Source organism: Ovis aries, chromosome 6 (genome assembly GCF_016772045.2).
Source record: "Ovis aries strain OAR_USU_Benz2616 breed Rambouillet chromosome 6, ARS-UI_Ramb_v3.0, whole genome shotgun sequence".
NCBI lineage: Eukaryota > Metazoa > Chordata > Mammalia > Artiodactyla > Bovidae > Ovis > Ovis aries.
Window position 1 is genome coordinate 114,752,726 of NC_056059.1, and position 19,273 is coordinate 114,771,998.

Consider the following 19,273-nt stretch of genomic DNA (forward strand, 5'->3'; position numbering starts at 1 on the left):
GGTCAGCTCTTTGCTGAGGGGGGCGGGGAGGGCTATGCCTGGCCATTTCTTTCACAATTTTATCTCACGTTCCTGGCTGGAAATATGGAATGAAGGATAGAAGGAAGGGGGATGGATGGGAGGATGAATGGATAGATGGGTGGGTGTGGGGGTAGACGGAAGGTGGATGGATATAAGGATGGATGCATAGGGGTGGATGGATGGTGGGTGGGTGGATGGATAGATCGATGGGAGGATGGATGCATGGGGTGGATGGATGGTGGGTGGGTAGATGGATCAGTGGGTGGATGGGTGGATGGGTGGCTAGATGGGTGGGGGTGTGGGTAGATGGAAGGTATGGATAGGTGGATGGATGGAAGAATGAATGCATAGGGATGGATGGATGATGGGTGGGTGGGTGGATGGATGGGTGGATGGATGGGTGGATGGGTGGCTAAATGGGTGGGGTATGGGTAGATGGAAGGTATGGATAGGTGGATGGATGGAAGGATGGAGGCATGGGGGTGGATGGATGATGGGTGGGTGGATGGATGGATGGGTGGATGGATAGGTGGGTGGGAGGGTGGATGGCGGATGGATGGAAGGATGGATGCGTGGGGGTGGATCGATGATGGGTGGGTGGATGGATGGGTGGGTGGATGGATAGGTGGGTGGGAGGGTGGATGGTGGATGGATGGATGGGTGGATGAGTGGGGGTGGATGGATGATGTAGATGGATCGATGGCAGTTTAACAAATGAATTTCTACCAGTAGGGACCATCATGGTCAGGGACCTCCAAATGAAACTTCCTGCCTGGCCTGAGCCATGGCTGTCTACAGGAGCTGGCCTCCTTGCTGGTCCTCAAATTAGTGTGTCTGCTTTAACCTGGAATACATCACACCCACTCACACACCACTGGCCAAAGCAAGTCTTGTGTCAAGACCTGGTCCTCACTGACTGACTGAAGTTCAGGATGTCCCTGAAATTCCCTGGCCTGGCGGGCTGCCTCTGCTCCGGGTGCTCTCCTTTGGGACAGCATGTGCTTTGGGGTATTAATAGTGCTACTTAGCTTTCCATGTAATTAGACTAAAGCACAATCACAGAGACTTATTTTCCTGCAGAAATCCACTGCATTGCAATTGCTCTTTAATTTATGGTGCCCTGAAAAATTAATGGAGCTGAAATCTCAGTTATTTTCTTTGGTTCTTTTTTGTGACTATCAGGAAAGAAAAAGGGGAGAAGACAGGCTGCGTTGTGGTTGTAAAGGGAATGAGGAATTTGAGGACATCAATATCAGTGACAGCAGGGCTTTCGGCTTTTTAGGCTTCATGGTTTAGGAAGCTCGCTAACTCCCCAGAAGCCAGATGGCGTGGGTGGACAGCATCGACTTTGATGCCCACAGACCTGGTGTGTCAGGCAGTGTCTGCTGCTCTAGAGCTGAGTAACACACAGCCCCAGAGCGCCTCGGCTCCCGGCAGCAAGCATTCTTTCTCATTCCCAGGTCTCTGAGTCAGCGGGCATCCTGGCAGGCTTGGCTGGGACTGCCTAGCCGTGGCTCCTGGGCAGGGTTTGGGTCTCTAGTTCTGGAATCAGTGGTTACTTGCGGACGTGCTAGTCTCGTGGCAGAGGCGCAGAGGAGACCGCACGGGGACCTTCATGGATCTGCTTATACCTGCAAAACATCACATCCCCTTCCACGGGCAAAGCAAGTCACGTGCCAAAGGCACGTGGACCGCAGGCTGGACATCAATATCCGGCTCACAGGGGCTGACAGATGTCTGCAAAACCAAATGCCTTCCTCTGCTTCCTCCCAGTCCCTCCCCGCTCAGATGCCTGCCCCCTCCTCTAGCAGACAGACCCTCTTCCCCTGCTCAGACTGCCCTAACTCCCTATTTCTAGTTCACTCCTTTACTGTGTCACTGAGGCTACCCTATTTGGATCCTGGACAGGCTCCCTGGGTGAGATCCAAAGGCAGTGGTTTTTCTTTCAAGGCTCAGCAAATTGCATTAGGCTCCTGGGATCAAAAGGATGTCAGAGCTGAACAGCCTGGCCCCCATGTCAGCTTGCTAGGGACCCCTGGTATGACACTGATCAGTCTGTTTCCTTCCGCTCGAGCCTCAGACCCGCTCGCAGACAGAGCCCTGGGCACTTAACCTCTAAGACATCAGTAGACCCACTCTTATGTTTTATTCTGCTTCCTGTCAAGAGCCTCCTCGCTTCCCAGCACTGTGAGAAATTGGCCTGAGCATGAGAGTGCCTTCCAGAAACTTCAGTTCAGTTCAGTTCAGTCGCTCAGTCGCGTCCGACTCTTTGCAACCCCATGGACTGCAGCACACCAGGCCTCCCCGTCCATCACCAACTCCTGGAGCTTGTTCAAACTCACCGTTCATCGAGTTGGTGATGCCATCCAGCCATCTCATCCTCTGTCGTCCCCTTCTCCCATCTTCAATCTTTCCCAGCATCAGGGTCTTTTCAAATGAGTCAGCTCTTCACATCAGGTGGCCAAAGTATTGGAGTTTCAGCTTCAACACCAGTCCTTCCAGTGAATATTCAGGACTGATTTCCTTTAGGATTGACAACTTAGTAGAGGAGAAAAGACACCTTGGCCAATCAGGGAAGCCTGCCTGAAGAAGGGGGGTTGAACAGGGGCTTAGAGAATGAGTCAGGATGTAAGTTTACTTTTTAATAGAACTTCAGAGCAGCAAAGATAATTGCACAAGAAAAGAAAGGAAAATGAGCCTTGGTAACCCTCCAGGGGTTGGTGGTGGGGCAGACAAGAGCTCTCCTAAGAAGGGATGAGGGGGATCTGTGGTCAGGAAAACAGCTTTGCAAGCAGTGAGAATCTTGCAGCTCTGAGTGTGTTCGTTTTCGCTCCGGCCTTTGTGTCTGATGGGGCTCAGGCAGGAAAGAGACCTCACTCTGGATATTTTAAGTAGAAGAAGGATTTAGGATTTAGGGCAATTGGGTCCTCTCTAAATTGCTGGGCCTCTGGAAGGGGGGCTTCAGACCAGACTCCCAAGGATCCTCCCAGAAGCCTGAGGATCTGGACCAGCAGAGGAAGGCAGGGTACCAGGAGCTCTGCTGGGGTCACCAAGATCAAGAACACGCAGCTGATGCTGGGGTCCAGGCATCTGAAGTCATCACTGCCACAGCCCACACTGCCTGGGAACGTCCACAAAGCCAGTGATTGGCCCTGCAGCTGCCTCCACCACAAATGCCCTTCCAGCCCCCAGGACCGGAGGATGGATGCCAAGCACGTCCCCATGACCTTGCTGGCCAGCAAAACAGAGTTACCGCGTGACCCAGCAATCCCACTCCCTGGGCATATATCCAGAGCCCACCATAATTTGAAAAGACACGTGTATCCCAGTGTTCACTACAGCACTGCTTGCAGGAGCCAGGACATAGAAACAGCCTGAACGTGCATCGGCAGAGGCGTGGATGACGAGGAGGCGGTCCACACGCACAGTGGAACATCCCTCAGCAGTAAGAGAGAATGACATGGTGCCATTTGCGAAAGCAGGGCTGGATCTAGAGATTATCATACGAAGTAAGCCAGACAGAGAGAGACAAGTACCATACGACAGCACGCACATGTGGAATCTAAAAACAAAGGCACGGATAAATCTATTTACAAAGCAGAAATAGACCCACAGACGTAGGAAAGACACTCACCGTTACTGAAGGAGGGAGAACAAATTAGGAGGTTGGGATTAACATACAGACACCGCATGCGTGCGTGCAGAGTCGCTTCAGTCGTGTCCGATTCTTTGCGACCCTATAGACTGTAGCTCACCAGCTTCCTCTGTCCGTGGAATTCTCCAGGCAAGAATACTGGAGTGGCTTGCCAGGCCCATCTCCATGGGATCTTCCTTACCCAGGGATCAAACCCACGTCTCTTACACTTCCTGCATTGGCAGGCAGGTTCTTTACCACTAGCGCCACCTGGGAAGCCTAACATACATACACATTGCTGCTGCTGCTGCTGCTGCTGCTGCTGCTAAGTCGCTTCAGTCGTGTCCGACTCTGTGCGACCCCATTGACGGCAGCCCATCAGGCTCCTCCATCCCTGGGATTCTCCAGGCAAGGGTACTGGAGTGGGTTGCCATTTCCTTCTCCAATGCATGAAACTGGAAAGCGAAAGTGAAGTCGTTTCAGTCATGTCTGACTCTTAGCGACCCCACAGACTGCACCCTACCAGGCTCCTCCGCCCATGGGATTCTCCAGGCAAGAGTACTGGAGTGGGGTGCCACTGCCTTCTCCGTATATACACATTACTATATATAAAATAAATAAGAAGAAACTACGGCATAGTACAGGGAACCAGACTCGCATTTTGAAATAACTTATAAGGAAGAGAATCTGAAAAGTAAAGAACATGTATATATAAAGCATATATAATTTATTATATATGATTAGGCACATTGGGCTTCCCTGGTGGCTCAGCTGGTAATGGATCTGCCTGCAATGCGAGAGACCTGGGTTCATGTCCCTGGGTTGGGAAGACCCCCCGGAGGAGGGAAAGGGAATGTATAAGAAGAAATTATATACATTATTTATAAACAAATCATATATATGTATAAGTTACTGCGCCGTACAGCTGATACGAACATGACATTGTACATCAAAACTGTATTTCAAGAAATAGATGGCCAAGGCCGCAGGGAACTGATCCCACGGCACTCTGGCCTTCCAAACCTCGCACGGGTGGGTCTGTCTGACCCAGAAGTCTAGCTTCGAGGGAGTCTGAGCAACGTTGGATTTCAGCTTTGCAGCCTTTGCGGCATGACCAGGTACCCTACAGCAAGGGAGAAAAGGGTGCTGAGTTCCAACCATATCTCCAGCCTGCCGCTGAACGCCGGGTGGAATTGCCGTGCTTCTGAGAATTGTGTGAGACCCCCAGCACACGTGTCTGCGAATGCACCTTCCCTCCGCCCTCCTCCCCCTCCTCCTCCTTTATTTCTCCCTCGTCCTGACTCCCGATCGGTTTCATCCTTACGTCAGAGCAGCACGTGCTACGGCAAACAGTGCCACTCCGTCTCTTGAAGCCTCCGTCTAGAGCAAGCCCGCTCATCCCCAGGATGCTGCCTGCAGGTTTTAGCTGTGGTAACTAGGACGTCCCTGATGTGTTTATTCTTGTGTATTCACTGGTATTGGTCTTTTACTCAGCAGAAATGTTCTATTTCTGCAGCGACTGGCTGTGCACTATGAAATCACCTCCCACGAGAGCAAATTGGAAAGGCTTCATAAAGTTCCGGGCAGGTGTCATAAACACAGAAGCGTCGGCAGCGATGGAAACAAGCCCACCATCCATTAAGCTGAGGGTTTCATAACTTGCAGCTGGAAACTGACAGCTACCGTCTCCTTTCTCATTCACTTATACTGCCTGAGGATCTGAGCCATGCTCTCTCAATTTGCAGATGGGTAAAGCGAGACTGCCCTCAGGGAGAGGAGTCAGCCTGGGGACGTGAGAGGGGAGGAGGGCTGTTCCAAGTGGAGGGGACAGCATGTGTGAAGGCCAAGAGGCAAGAGAGAGGAAAGCGATGGACCCAGAAAGGAGTGAGGGTTGAACACCATGGGAGCCTGTTGAGGAAGTTGCGAAAGGGCCTCTGGTTCTAAGCAGCCCAGGGCTGGGAAGCCCCGGAGGGGTAGCTGGGGAGGCGATCGGCACTGAGCAGGAGACACACTAAGATGCAGACTCAGCCTCTTTGGGTAAGAAAACCTCGCAGACTGGGCATTCTCTCCCTGCAGGTGAGAGCAGAGGAGAGCAGCTGAGCAACTCCAAGTTTATGGGAAAGGACCAGGTTCCCCTGGTGGCTCCATGCTAAAGAACCCACTTGCCAGTGCAGGAGCTGCAGGTTCGATCCCCGGTCGGGGAAAGATCCCACGTGCCGTGAGGACTCAGCCTGTGCAGCACACCTGTTGAGCTTGTGCTCTAGAGACCAGGAACCGAAACTACGGAGCTCACGTGCCGCAACTCCTGAAGCCCCTGCACGCCGGGACCCATGCCCTGCAGCAAGAGAAGCCCCTGCAATGAGAAGCCCCCGTGTCACAACTGGACAGTGGCCTCTGCTAGCCGCACCTAAATGAAAGCCCAGGCAGCAACGGAGGCCCAGCACAGCCAAAAATAAACAAATAAAATTATTGTTTAAAATGTACCAAAAACTTAAAGACACTTGAAAAATAACTGGAGTCGTCAGTCTTTAAAAAAAAACAAAACAAAACAAAAAAAGAACAAGTGCTCACAATTGTTGCCAGGGTCCCAGCGCGTCCGTCAGACGACCATTCAGAGTGACTCTCGAGGCTCTTGGTGATGTTCACGGCGGGGACAGCCTCCCTGAAGAGGGCGTCTTCTCACAAGTCCCCGAGGTTAGGAGGTTCGGAGATGCTCTCGGCAAGGAGGAAGCACTCGTGCAGGAGCTTGCTGCTTTTCTGCGGCTGTGGCAAAGACAGAAGGGACGTTTTCCACAAGTTTCTCTCCCAGGCAGCCGTGGGATCTGCAGCGGTCAGGGCCGTTGTTGGCAAGGGGGCAAGGAGGTCCAGGCACCCAGACTGACAGTGTGGGTGGACCCAGGACAGATCAGGATTGAGGGACCAGGCAGGCGTGGGGTGCTGGCTCCTGTGGTCTCCGCCCCGCCCCGGGTAGCTCTGTCCAGGAGAATGGTGGGGCCGACACACCCCCCAGGGACCCTGAGTCTCACGTCAGCTCATTGTTCCACCTGGCTTCACTCACAAAACCTCAAGTTCAAAGTTGAAAGGATTAGGTCTTTCGAGTCAGTGATTGCAGAGCATGAACCCTAAGTGCAGGCCCTGGGTCACTGTAGCGGTCAAGGCCCCAGCCAGCCTGCAGAATGGGCGCTGCTGTTCCAGCACTGACCAGCTCTCCCTTCCTGCCCCTCCTCCCCAGCGCCCAGCCCCCATGAGAGCTTAAGGGACGTTCAGGTCCCTCCCATGTGCCTGCACCCAGTCACACCGCGCCCAGGACCTCTGCCACACACACCCGCACCCGCCGTCTCTAGGGTCGTCTCGGCCGGCCTGGGGTCAAGAACGACCCTGTGTGGAGTTCCCACTTGACCTTCTGCTTCTCGGAGGCTGGTCTGCAGCCACCTAGAGCGCAGGGCCTGCCCTCCCCGCTTTCCCGCTGGGCTGAGCAAGACCCACCTCCTTGGGGCACTCCGCGTCCAGGACAGATGGGCCTCTGGGAAGAGGCTCGCTCCTCGGTCATAACCAGACCTTCCTCTCTGCTCCTTCTGCCCTAAAGCTCTACGTGTCGTCTGACCTGGGGAGGAAGTGGACCCTTCTGCAGGAGCGAGTGACCAAAGACCACGTGTTCTGGTGAGCATGCCCCTCGGGACCCGGGGGCCCCCAGCCCTACCTTCCTCACCCGGGGGGCCTCCAGGGCACCCTCTCTGCTCTGCTGGGTGGTGTCAGAAATGGTGGAGGGCTGGGATTCGGCATCCCCCGGGCACGTGTGTTTGTTTACGTGTGAGTCTCCCTCTCTGGGCCTCCGCTTCCTCGACAATAGATGGGGACGCTAATGCCCATAACCCTGGCACAGCACCCACACTCGCAAGCCTCCTACCCCCTCGCAGATCTGCCCTGCCCCCCTTCCCCCTCCCCTACCCCCCTCCCTCCTCTCCACCGCCCCTCCCACTGCCTCCCCTGCCCCCTGCCTCCTCCCCACCGCCCCTCCCACTGCCTCCCCTGCCCTCTCCCTCCTCCCCTCCCTCCTCCCTCCTCCCCACTGCCCCTCCCATGCCCCCTTCCTCCTCCCTCCTCCTCTGCCCCTCCCTCCTCCTCTGCCTCCTCCCTCCTCTCCTCTGCCTCCCTCCTCCTCTCCTCTGCCTCCCTCCACTGCCTCCCCTGCCCGCTCCCTCCTCCCTTGCCCCCTCCTTCCTCCCCTCTGATTCCTCCCTCCTCCCCACTGCCCCCTCCCTCCTCCCTTGCCCCCTCCCTCCTCTTCTCTGCCTCCTCCTTCCTCCCCTCTGATTCCTCCCTCCTCCCCTCTGATTCCTCCCTCCTCCCCACTGCCCCTCCCTCCTCCCTTGTCCCCTCCCTCCCCCTGGCCTGGTCCTGACTCAGCCCCTGACTCACTGCCCAGCTGTGCAGCCCCAGCCAGCGCCCCGGCTTGGTCCGCATTTCTGTCATCTCTTGGGAGTTGATCAAAATTGGTCTGCGTAGGTAGCGCTCTGGTCTCACTGCCCCAGCGAGGGGGCTCCGGTGCTCAGGAAATGCCTGTTGGATGAGAGAGCGAATGAGGCCCACAGAGGACGAGACTTGGCCGAGGTCCGCGGGCAGAGGGAGGGGGAGCCGAGCGCAGGGCTCCCGCGGCCTCTAGAGGTGCACGCAGAGACAAGCTCTTTCTACCAAGGTGTGATTCCTGAGTGTGGACATGCGCACACACACACACTCACGTTCTCTGCTTCGAATCTCGTTCGGGCCACACACTAACACACGGACTCCCCGCCAGGCCACAGTCCTGTCTCCACAGGACAAACACGTGGAAACAACTCCCTGCCCACCCCGCGGCCTCTTCAGTGCCTTTATGCCAATCAGGACCAGGAACTAGCTGGCTGACACAGGGCCACGGGCCGCAGAAGGGGAGCCTTGGTCTCTCCCCCGGAGCAACGGCCTGTCGGTGCGCCTTCCACCACATGCCTGCCCTCAAGAGGGCCCGGGTCTTCCTCAGAAACTAGGGCACCAGTCTCAGGCCTTGTCATTCCTGTCAACACGGGCTCAGGGAAGTGGGGAGGGGTCAGGAGGTGCGGAGAGGCTGGGAGGAGAGGAGGGTTCAAGAGGTTGGAGGGATCAAGAGGAGGGAGAAGCCAGGAGGAGGGAGGAGCCACGAGGAGGGAGGGGTCATGAGGAGGGAGGAGGCCAGGAGGAGGAAGGGATCCGAAGCTGGGAGCGATGGGGAGGGGTGGGGCTAGGAGATGGGAAGGCTTAGGTGAAGGGGAGGGGCTAGGAGGAAGGAGGGGGTCAGGAGGAGGGGAGGGGCTAGGAGGAGGGGAGGAGCTAGGAGATGGGAAGGCTTAGGAGAAGGGGAGGGGCTAGGAGGAAGGAGGGGTCAGGAGAGGGAATGGGCAGGGAGGGGGCAGTCTCTGGGCTGGAGGCCTGGGAGATTAGCATAGCTGGCAGCTCCACTGACGCGTCCAGTCCCAGGGAGACCTCTGGGGTCACCGAGCAAAGCGGCCCACAGACACTGAAGAGTTTGTGCTCATTTGGACACATTGTTATCTCGGGCAAATCAAATGATTTCTTCCCCAAGCTTCTGTCCTTGACCTGACAGCGGGAATTGCCAAAGCCCCATGTTCTAAGGCCTTCATGTTTTGAGACACTTAAGCAAGTGAGCTCATTAGATTGACCTCCTGGGGCCATGGCTAGGGACTGGGACACCTACTGTGTTTTGGGACCGTGATAACTCTGGCTCATCACCTCCCTGCTAGTCTCTCAATGGCACTGGGACAGAATCGTGAGGGCCTCCCAGCAGCAGCCACGTTGTGAACACTGACCATCCACCAGGTGCTGACCACAGGTCCAAGTGCATCATCTTATGAAATCCACACAACAACCCCGACTGTCTCCCCTTCATGTGACAGAGGGGGACGCGGAGAGAGGCCAGGGCAGGTGTCCTCATTCACACCGCCCAGAAGCAGCAGCCCCAGGCCACGGCTGCTTCTGCTTGTGGCCGGTGGCCATGCCCCTGGCCGCGCTGCCAAGCAATCTGCTCTCCTGCATTCCCCAGGCATTTCCAAGTTGGCCTTGGCACTCCAGCCCAGGTCCACCCATAATGCCTCAGCCTTCCTCTTCCGTGAGCTCCAGTGCCTGCCAGGTTGGGGGCAAGAGGCAGGGCCTCTGTCCTGAGGGGAGGGGAGGGAGTGACTGCTGCAGCCCTGGAGGCGGGTGGTGGGCATCTTGAGGGTTCAGTGGAATTGTTTGCATCAGAGCTTTCCTTAGTAACTCTCAACTCCCCAGGCTCCCAGAGCTATGGGCTTTTCCAACAGCTTGCTCAGCCACAGGTCTTCTCAAGCAACTGCTGCTTCCAAACAGCAGACCGAGGGCCTTCCCCAGACACCAGCTTTGGGGACCTTGACAAACAAGAAGGTCTAGGGGGCAACGCTTGTCCCTTCCCGCAGGGAGCCAGGCTCCATCTGAGCTGTGCAAGTGCAGAGGGTCATGTGGTCTTTCAAGACCCGCAGTCGAGGGTTTCTAGGGGCAGGGACCTCAGGCTCACCATGCCCCCAGCCTGTTGCTGGGCCTGGTGTGTGGACCTGCTGGAAAGTGGCAGGGGAGAGACTCCAGTGGAGAGAGAGAGAGGGGATGAGAGAGGGAATGAATGGATGAGATAAAGTGAGATAGATGGATGAGTGCATCAGAAAGTGAATGAGGAGTGAGCGAGCCGCAGGCTGGGTGTCATTACCCCATTCGCAGATGACGGATGGTCAAACTAAACTTCCTCTGCTGAGCTGAGGACCCGTCAACGCTCCTGGTAGGGAACAATGTCTGACTTTATTCAGAAAAGAGGAAAATGTCACGCAGGAGGCCTCCTTCCAAGGAGCTTACAGATGGCCTATTCAGCAAGCCTAAATCAACACTTCGCCTTGCACTCAGACTGTCCGGAGGGTCAGCGTGATTGATGCTGGCTCCCACACTTAAACGCTCTGACTGCACTTCCCGTCACCCGAGCATCTGTGGATTTCCCGTGTCCAGCAGGGACCACCTGGCCCCTGGAGGAGACGAAGCACACAGGGACCCCGGCACCAAGCCTGCTGGGCATTGGATTGAGAACCGAGGGGCCAGCGTGAGGCCAGGGGCTGTCCGCAGTGGGAGTTGAGTGCTCTGCAGGGACATCTCACTGGCCTGGAAGGGCCGTGGTGATGCCTGTCCGGAGCTCTGAGTGAGTGGCGCCGCTGATGACACTCACTCTGATGCAGTGAGACTCAGCGCCAGATTTTCAGTCCGCCCTTCAGCAAAGTAACTGTGCTGCACCAACCAGGTCGGTGTCTGCGAGAGGGTCAGCCGGTGGACGCCTTTGGAACAGTCATATCGGCTGGAATGTACATTATAACACATTCAGTCAGCTCATCACACCCACCACCTCCTGGGTGTTCTCGCCTAAGAGACGGCTGAAGCAGACAGAAGGTTCTAAAGGGGGTGGACAGACAGAAGGTGACCGTCCAGTTGACATGGGGAACCAGTAAAATCTGGGAAACCCTGGACCACAGCACATCATCCCGAAGTGTCCTTTCAGGTGGAAAACCTGCACTTCACCTCCTGTGTGCCGTGCTGGGCGGGCAGGGGGCAGCACTCACCTCGCCCCCCACGAAGGACGTAACCCCAGCCCCCATGACGCATCTTCCTCCCATTCTTCTCAGCCTTGTTGAGCACTCTGCTGACACCAGCCATGGTCCCCACTGTGTCCTGTGCTGCCTGAACCCCTGGTCCAGTCGTGTCTGACTCTGCGACCCCATGGACTGTATAGGCCTTGGAATTCTCCAGGCCAGAATACTGGAGTGGGTCGCCTTTCCCTTCTCCAGGGCATCTTCCCAGCCCAGGGATTGAACCCAGGTCTCCCGCATTGCAGGCAGATTCTTTACCAGCTGAGCCACCAGGGAAGCCCAAGAATACTGGAGAGGGTAGCCTAGCCCTTCTCCAGCGGATCTTCCCGACCCAGGAATCGAACCAGGGTCTCCTGCATTGCAGGCGGACTCTTTACCAACTGAGCTATCAGGGAAGCCCCCAGACTAGGGTGATATTCCCAGGCCTCTCCTGCCTCCTAAGATCATTTCGATCACTAACACACGTGTGTACACGCACATGCATGCACACACGTACAGACATGGACGCGCAGGTCTTCTCTAAACTACTGTAAACAGAAGAATGCCCAGCAAGGCAGAGGTGGGGGCTCCGTCGGCCTCCCAGGAGCAGCTGGGCTCTGGGGGTGGGCCGTGTCCTCTGAGCCTCGGACCCAGCAGGCCACGAGGCTCCCAGGGGTTCTGGCAGCAGGCAGGCCCAGGAGGAAGGGCTTGGGGGCTTCGTTTCCAAAGCCAACCTCTGCCGTTCTTTTCCAGGGCTGTGTCTGGGGTGGACGCTGACCCTGACTTGGTCCACCTGGAGGCCCAGGACCTCGGAGGAGGTAAGCGGGGAGGATTTAGGAGCCGGGCACCCTGAGTGCTCACCCCATGGCAGGCTTGGCCGCCCTTGTCCTTGGCGACTGGCCCTGAACAGCTGCCCTCACTGTGTTACGCTGTGGCATAATTTTAAATGTGGTTGTTTTCCAGCCAGGGATAAATCGAAGTCAAGAAGCTCCGCTCCAGTGGAAAAGTCTATTAAGAGGGCGATTTGTTCTGGCCCCTGAGCACTGAGTGCTTCCCCATCTCTCAGCCCCGATCCCCGCCTTGCACTTGCTGAGTGTTGAGGTGGGGCAGGGACTCTGATGGCTTCCCCCGGCTCCAGGGGGGCAGGAGCCTTCCTGGCAGATGAGCCCAGGGGCCACGCCTGTTAAGAGGAAGGTCCTCTGTGCTCACTGCCGACAGAACCATGGAATGTTCTAGAACATCACAGACAGTAGGACCTATAGGTTGTGTCTTCAACTCAACAAACACTGGCTGAGCCCCCTGTGGACCAGGCCCAGGGCTGACCCTGCTGAGGACCCTCAGGTAGACAAGACACAGCCCTGCCCCTTGCCTGGCAGGACCTCCTTTGTTTCTACTGGCATTCAGACCTGGGCAGGGCCACGCTTCACCTACAGTGGGTGCCGACAAGTGTGAGCTGCTGTCCCGGGGGGATGTAGCACATGGAGGGCGGGTTCAGTGCCAGGCACCGGAGTCCTGGTTGGTGACCGAAGCTCTGGAGATAGCTCCCAGCCCTCTATGTGGCAGCCACGTGACTCTGGAAATGACCTCAGCTCCCTGCCCTCAGCATCCTTCTCTGTGGAATGGGTCCCACGCGTGGTGCTCAGCCTGGGGCAGCGTGGGTCATCAAGTGAGGGGGGTCCCCTTACCACGTCCGAGCCCTCGGCTCTTCCCTGGACACCCCAGCCCCTGCCCTGCAGGAAGCAGGGCAGCGTCACTGTTGCTTCTGCTTTGCTTCTTGAGCTCAGTCATGGGGTCTGGAGCCGGTGCAGACCCCAGCCCTGCCACCCTCCATGCAAAAATCCCAAATCACCACCCCGGCCCGGGAGTCCCACCAGAACCCCATCCAGCCGAGCTTGGTGGCACAGAATCCTGGCCTTTAGGACCCACTGCACTGGCCAGCCTGAGCTCCTGACCATTCCCCAAGGTCCCCCTGGCCCCCGCCATTGCCCCCGTGGGAAGGCTGGGCCCTGTCCCCGAAGGCCCCTGGGGTGGCAGTGCAGGCTGTGGACGGGAGGACAGTCACTGCTGTCTCACTGGGGCTTGTTCACGAGAGCCGAGCGCCCCCCTCCCTTCTCAGCCCCGTGGTCAGAAACTTCACCTCGGCAGCCAGAGTTGTTTACGCCACAGAGATTAGCAAGGGCTGTGGGTCAGCCCTTCTCCCACTGCACAGACCGTCCGCGCCGCGAGAGGTGGCCTTTGTCTGTCTTGCTGGCAGCTGAGCTGGAGCAGGGAGGACCTGACCATCGTGAAGTGAGCGAGCGAATGAGCAAGTGGGCGGGTGAGCGAGCGAATGAGCAGCCGAAGGCGTGGCTCAGTGCCTCCACTGAGTCTGGCCTGGGTTCGGCTCCACAGCATGCCCAGCCAGGCAAGCCCGCAACAGGATATTCAGTGTTGACCACAGGGAGTGACTGGCCTGTTTAGAGGGGAGAAGGACGCGGTTCTAGAGGAATCGGGCTGTGGCACAGCCATGGCTGATTGCGAGCCTACTGTGCGCACTGTTTCAGGGGTCCCTGCCGGTGAGTTAGGGCAGGGCTTCCAGCCCCCAGCCCGGCCCCCTGGCATTCTCTGTGCTGCCCAACTACCCCAGGCCGTGGGCAGGATATGCCCCCAAAGGTGCTGGTGTCTCTGAGGGCCTGGCTGGGCTCCATTTGGCCCCTGCGGTTAATTCTGCTCCTGCCCACACGTGGGAGAGATGAGTCCCCAGGGCAGAGGCTCCAGGCAACTCCCCGGGCCCCCCCCCCCAATCCCAGAGACAGAGGGCCTGATGGAAATGGGAGTCTCTAGGCAAAGCTGGTGTTCAATTTGCTCAACCATAGATATTTCAAAAAGGATGAAAGGGTTTGCCTAAATCTAGTGGGGAAAGAACCCCTGAGTCCCTGCTCACACCCACCTGTGGATTGGGTGTGAGTGGAGAGACGTCTGGAGGGCGGGAGGGGTCCCAGCCGTGACAGGCACTGTGGCCCTGGACTGTCCCTTCTCTTGGTGGCCACACGCCCACTGGGCCCGGGGAAGGCCAGTGGCTGGGGCTTGTGTGGCGATCTCCCGCCCACACCTCTGGGGTTGCTCTGCGGCCCCTCTCCCAGAGAGGGGGTCCAGGTGTCCAGGGAGGCACAGGTGTTGTGTCTGCAGGCAGAGGGTGCACCGGGCAGAGCAGGGACCTAGTCCTACTCACACAGCTGTGCTCTCCTGCAGGACTTTAGCCCAGGGTCAGCAAACGCTTCCCATCAAGGCCAGCTGGCAAACGTTTCAGCTTGACTGGCCGTGCAGCCTATGCTGCCCAAGACCGCCATGGTAGTGTGAAGGCGCTGTGTGTGATGCGTAAACACGCAGACATAGCTGTGTTCCATTGAGCCTTTCTTTGGGAAAAGCCTGGAGGCTGGCCGGGTAGCCCTTTGCTCAGCCTCAGTTTCTGCATCTGGAAGATGGGATCCCCCCGCCCCCTAGAGTATGGTCCTGAGGATTGAAAGAGCTCCTCACAGGAGAGCGCCGGGCACAGAGCCACCCCCGCCCCCACTCAGCAGCAGGTGTAGGCATCGCAGGGCCAACCCTTTAAAATTCAGACCCACAAACAACATCCGCGGCGGTGGCATCGGAACATGGAGCGAGAAGGTCCAGCGCTTGGTCGTGTCTGGGGCTGCGTCTGACTCCGTCAGCTAGCGTCTGGGCATTTTGAGATCTGACGCCCCGTGTGGCTGCCTCTTGTCCCCTGCAGGCATTCGATACGTCACCTGCCAGGTCCACAACTGCTCCGATAACACATGGACGACGCCCTTCGCGGGGCCCATCGACCGCGGCTCTCTGACCGTGCAAGACGACTACGTCTTCGTTAAGGTGCGCTTGCTTCCGGGCTCCTGGAAACTGGCAGGAGGTGATGTGGACTATAAGCCACTCGGGGGGAAATGGAATCACTCCAACAGGAAGCCACGAGACGGCCTTTTACCTTCAAGTGCTACTTACTTCAGCTCCGGCTGCCCCTGTGGCGAGGCGCCCACCCCCCAGGTGGCAAATGGTGCAGGGCTGCCATCCGCTCCTTCTCCCTTCTGCCCACCAGGACCCTCCCACAGCTCAGGGCCCCCAAGCCTGAACCCATGTTGCTCCATCTGGTTCTGGTGGCTTTGAGTTGGCATGGGTTCTCTCTGGTCATTGTTCTTGGCTACTGGCCGTCAGCCGTCCACAGCCCAGGGACCAAGCCCTGCTGCCTGGCACTCAGATCACAGTTGGGACCACCCTCCAAAACCGTGGGATCTGACTGTTCAGAGGCTCCAGGGAGCACCTGGTCATACCAGCTCTTGATCACTTCCACTGGTGAGGAACTCACTCCTTTCAAAACAGCCCATCCCCTCCGAGACAACTCAAATCTTCGGAAATGTCATTACAGTGGTGAGATAAAGTGTTTCCGCTACTCTCATCCACTGGCCCCTGTTCTGCCCGCTAGGATCCCAGGAGATGATACCACAGGCTCTGATGGAGACGGTCCCTAAGGGCACTGGCTGGGTGCTTTCTCCACCGAAGGCTCCCCCATCTCAGAGACACTTCACCACCCCAGCAGAGTGGGCCAGCACCTCCTGTGGAGTGGGGGCTGGAACTGGCGGGGTGTGTCACGGCCGCCACTGGGGCAGTCCATTAGAGGCTCCTGCCACCACCAGCCCCGACTCCTAGCCCTGCGCTCATTCTCCCTCACCCACTGCTGAGGCCCCTCGGCTTCCCATACCTTCCGTCTGTTTGCACGTGCTCTTCCCTGGGCTTGGAGCGCTCACGGCCCCTTCCCCACCTCCTCTTCCAATACTCTGTCATGTACCCCCTCCTCCAGGAAGCCTTCCTTGGCTTCCGCCTACTTCAGCCCGCTGGTTGCCTCCTTGGAGTGCCCCCAGCTCTCTCTCCCTTCCTTCATTGCAGCCCAGGCCACACTGGCATCCTTTACTGTTTACCATAGACCCTGGAGTCTGCAGGGAGGGTGTACTCAGCACCTCCCACTGCATTTCTCAAACATCTGCTGAGTGTTGGAACAACAGTGGCATCAGCTTCTTTGACATCAATCCCACATGGAGTGTTTTCGAAACACTTTGCTTGGTCCGCCACCACCCCAGCCTGAGACCCTGGGGGCACAGCTGTGGCTGAATGGGCTGGGCTGGTCCTTGTGCAGCAGGGGGCCCTGAGTCGGGGTGGAGGCTTGGTTAGAGGTGCTGGGAAGCCTGGCCAGGCTGAGGGTGGGCCATGCAAGGGGGCTTAGGGAGGACTGGGGTGCTACAAGGAAGCAGGGGGCACCATGTTCGGGCAGCTCAGGGGCCAGGTCTAGAAGTGGGGGTTCAAGAAACTGAGTTGCAGTGGGTGAAGGAGCCACCCCTGTGCTCAGCCTTGGCGGTGCTCAGGCGTGATCGTGACGGCTCTCAGCTCTGTCTCAGAGGCCTGGTCTGCCACTGGTGACACTGCGTCAGACAGGAGAGATGCGTGCCTGGCTAGGGGTTGAGGTCAGGGGCCACAGGGCTCTGTCCAGCTCCTGGCCCAATCCGTCTCCCATCGCCTGTATGCCCCCTTGCTCCTCTTCCCCTCTCCCTCCTCCTCACTTGCCCCTTCCCCCAAAGAAGCAAATGCTGCTCTTTTCCTGGCTCTTCCATTATGTCCCATGGGAGACAAGTTACTCCAGCTCTGGGCCTCACTTTGCTCATCTGTAAAATGGAAGTGACCACAGCTCGTGGAGCTGCTGGTCTTGATGCCGATGAACTGTCTTACGTCACACACGTGGCCATCCCAGGAGTCGTGCCTGTCATTCTGCTTCTCCTGCCTTGGGTTTTGGCGGCATCTCATGTGACTTGAACTTACTTTTGCCCCGTCTCTTCCCCCACTCAGCAGCTCACCAAGTACTCTCACTAAGAGAAGTTCTGGGGAACAGAATTTTCTTTCCCTTGTACTGTAACTCAGATATAGGGAAGCAAAGTGCTGAAGGAGCACAAGGGAAGGAGATTAGTTCTAACTGAGGGAGGAGGAGGAAGACTTCCCAGAGGTGGGGCATTTGGTATGGGGCTCTGAAGGATGAATAGGAGTCCGTCTAGTTCAGGCAAGGCACATGTAAGCAACATAAAAGGGCATTTTCACCAGCTGAGATACAACGCGCAGTTCTTCGTTCATGAAGATCTGTCTTGCTTAACTGGAAACCTAGCCCCTTAAAAGAGTGTTTTTCCCCTCCTGTTAGGCAACCACAACAAACCAGACCAAATACTACATCTCTTACCGCCGCAATGAATTTGTCCGGATGAAGCTGCCAAAGTATGCGTTGCCAAAGGTAAGAGTGGGTTCCCTGTTCCGCCTGGCCCTGAGCTGTGTCCTGAGCCTGCGCTGACTTGGGGGCCTGCAGGTGCTTGGTGATGGCCAGGTCAGGACGGACAAGAGCAAGGCGGCCTTGCTCCCTGCAATGACTCCCCTCCCCCTCCACTCCACCCTTGCACGTGCCCAGCTGCATCCTGTCCTAGGGCCTCCACCACGCTCCTTCCTCTGCCTGTTCTTCCTTTTCCCCAGACTCCTGCACAAGTGATGTTTCAGAGCAGTATCTCCTCCCACTGAGCCTCCAGGCTGGTCCTGCTCACACCTTACACTTCTCTTTCCTGACACTCAGGGTGGGGCTGGGGCGCAGTTTCTGTTTTATTCACCACTGCATTCCAGCTGTCTACTATGGTGCCTAGTATGCAGTAGGTGCTCAATCAATGCTACTTCCTTCCCCTTGTGTGTATGTGTGTATGAGCTGGTCAGTCATGTCTGACTCTTTGTGTCCCCATGGACTGTAGACTCCTCTGTCCATGGGATTTTCCAGACAAGAATACTAGACTGGGTTGCCATTCCCTTCTCCAGGGGATCTCCCTGAACCAGGAATCAAACCTGGGTCTCCTGCATTGCAGTCAGATTCTTTATCATCTGAGCCACCAGGGAAGTCCTGGCAAGCAAGGGACGTGGAGGCTGCCCAGACCCTGCCCCCGCCCTGTTTCAGAGTGAACTCCACACTCCCCTCCCTGCTGGTACGGTATTCCAATTTTACAAAGGAAGTGACTGAAGATCAGAGAGGCTAAGTACCCTGTCTGAAGTCACACAGCTGGTAAGAAGCCAAAGCATGTTTCACTCTGAGGTAGAGGGTGAGGGGGTCTGAGACCAGCCTCCGGCTACGTCTCCCTCCGGAGGATGTTTCCACTCCATGTGCATAATTCGGAAACACAAATAGAGGCAGCCTTTCCTTACCCACACGCTTACTGAGCATCACGTATAAGCTGGGAACTGACTCTACAGCTGTGAGTCAGACACCTCAAATTCCTTCCCTGGCTGGGTTTTCAGAGGAAACAGGCAGAAAGTCAGGCAGACAAATGTGTGGAATAATTGCCGGCTGTGGTGTGTGCTGTAAAGGGGATAAGAGGCCGAGCCAGAGAGTGACAGAGGATGGGGGAAGCTTCCCTGAGGCGGGTGTTTGCTCTGAAGCCCGAAGGCTGGGGGAACACTGTTCAGGGGTAGGACGGTGCAGGTGCAAAAGCCCTGGGGCCAGAGAGACCTGGCTGGAGGGGAGAGGGTGGGGGCCAGGTGAGAGGAGGCAGTCCTTCCTATCACCCAGCTTCAAAGGATGACCGAGGACCTCCTCATAGGGGTGGCGTTCGTATTGGCACTAAGCGTCCTCACTCAGAGGTCCTGCCCAGGACCAGGAATGGGCCAGGGGTGGGGGGTGATGCACAAGTCAGGCTGCTCTCAGGGATCATCCCCCGACCCCAAGCCCAGCGTGGGGTGTCCCAAGGCCACATTCGGTCTTGTGAGCACACTGCCCACCCAGGCAGCAGACTGCTTCCTCTCCACCAAATTCAGGAGAGCAGCCAGACCCCGTGTTCCCACCAACAACGTGGAGAGCTCCCTAACTGAGTTTCCTAATCAGATTTTGTTGTTATACGGTGAATCTGTGACTCTTGCC

At 57.1% G+C, this 19,273-nt stretch overlaps 1 protein-coding gene and 1 long non-coding RNA gene across 4 annotated transcripts in view; one reads left to right on the top strand and one right to left on the bottom strand.

Annotated features, from left to right (window-relative positions):
* Positions 1-19,273, top strand: part of SORCS2 (sortilin related VPS10 domain containing receptor 2) — a 489,434-nt gene that overhangs the window by 404,950 nt on the left and 65,211 nt on the right. For both annotated transcript variants that reach the window (XM_042251675.2, XM_027971238.3), the window contains exons 5-8: positions 7,242-7,315; positions 12,052-12,116; positions 15,050-15,168; positions 17,528-17,617. In XM_042251675.2, the coding sequence (XP_042107609.1) occupies positions 7,242-7,315; positions 12,052-12,116; positions 15,050-15,168; positions 17,528-17,617 (348 nt within the window). The remainder of the gene's footprint in view (positions 1-7,241; positions 7,316-12,051; positions 12,117-15,049; positions 15,169-17,527; positions 17,618-19,273) is intronic.
* On the bottom strand, positions 1,088-13,582 carry LOC114115353 (uncharacterized). 2 transcript variants are annotated; one of them, XR_009601181.1, is made up of 4 exons: positions 13,436-13,582; positions 8,075-8,215; positions 7,142-7,494; positions 1,088-6,418 (listed from the first exon to the last, which is right to left on the bottom strand). It is a non-coding gene; the product is annotated as an uncharacterized LOC114115353 (long non-coding RNA). The 2 variants fall into 2 exon arrangements; XR_009601180.1 differs by lacking the exon at positions 7,142-7,494.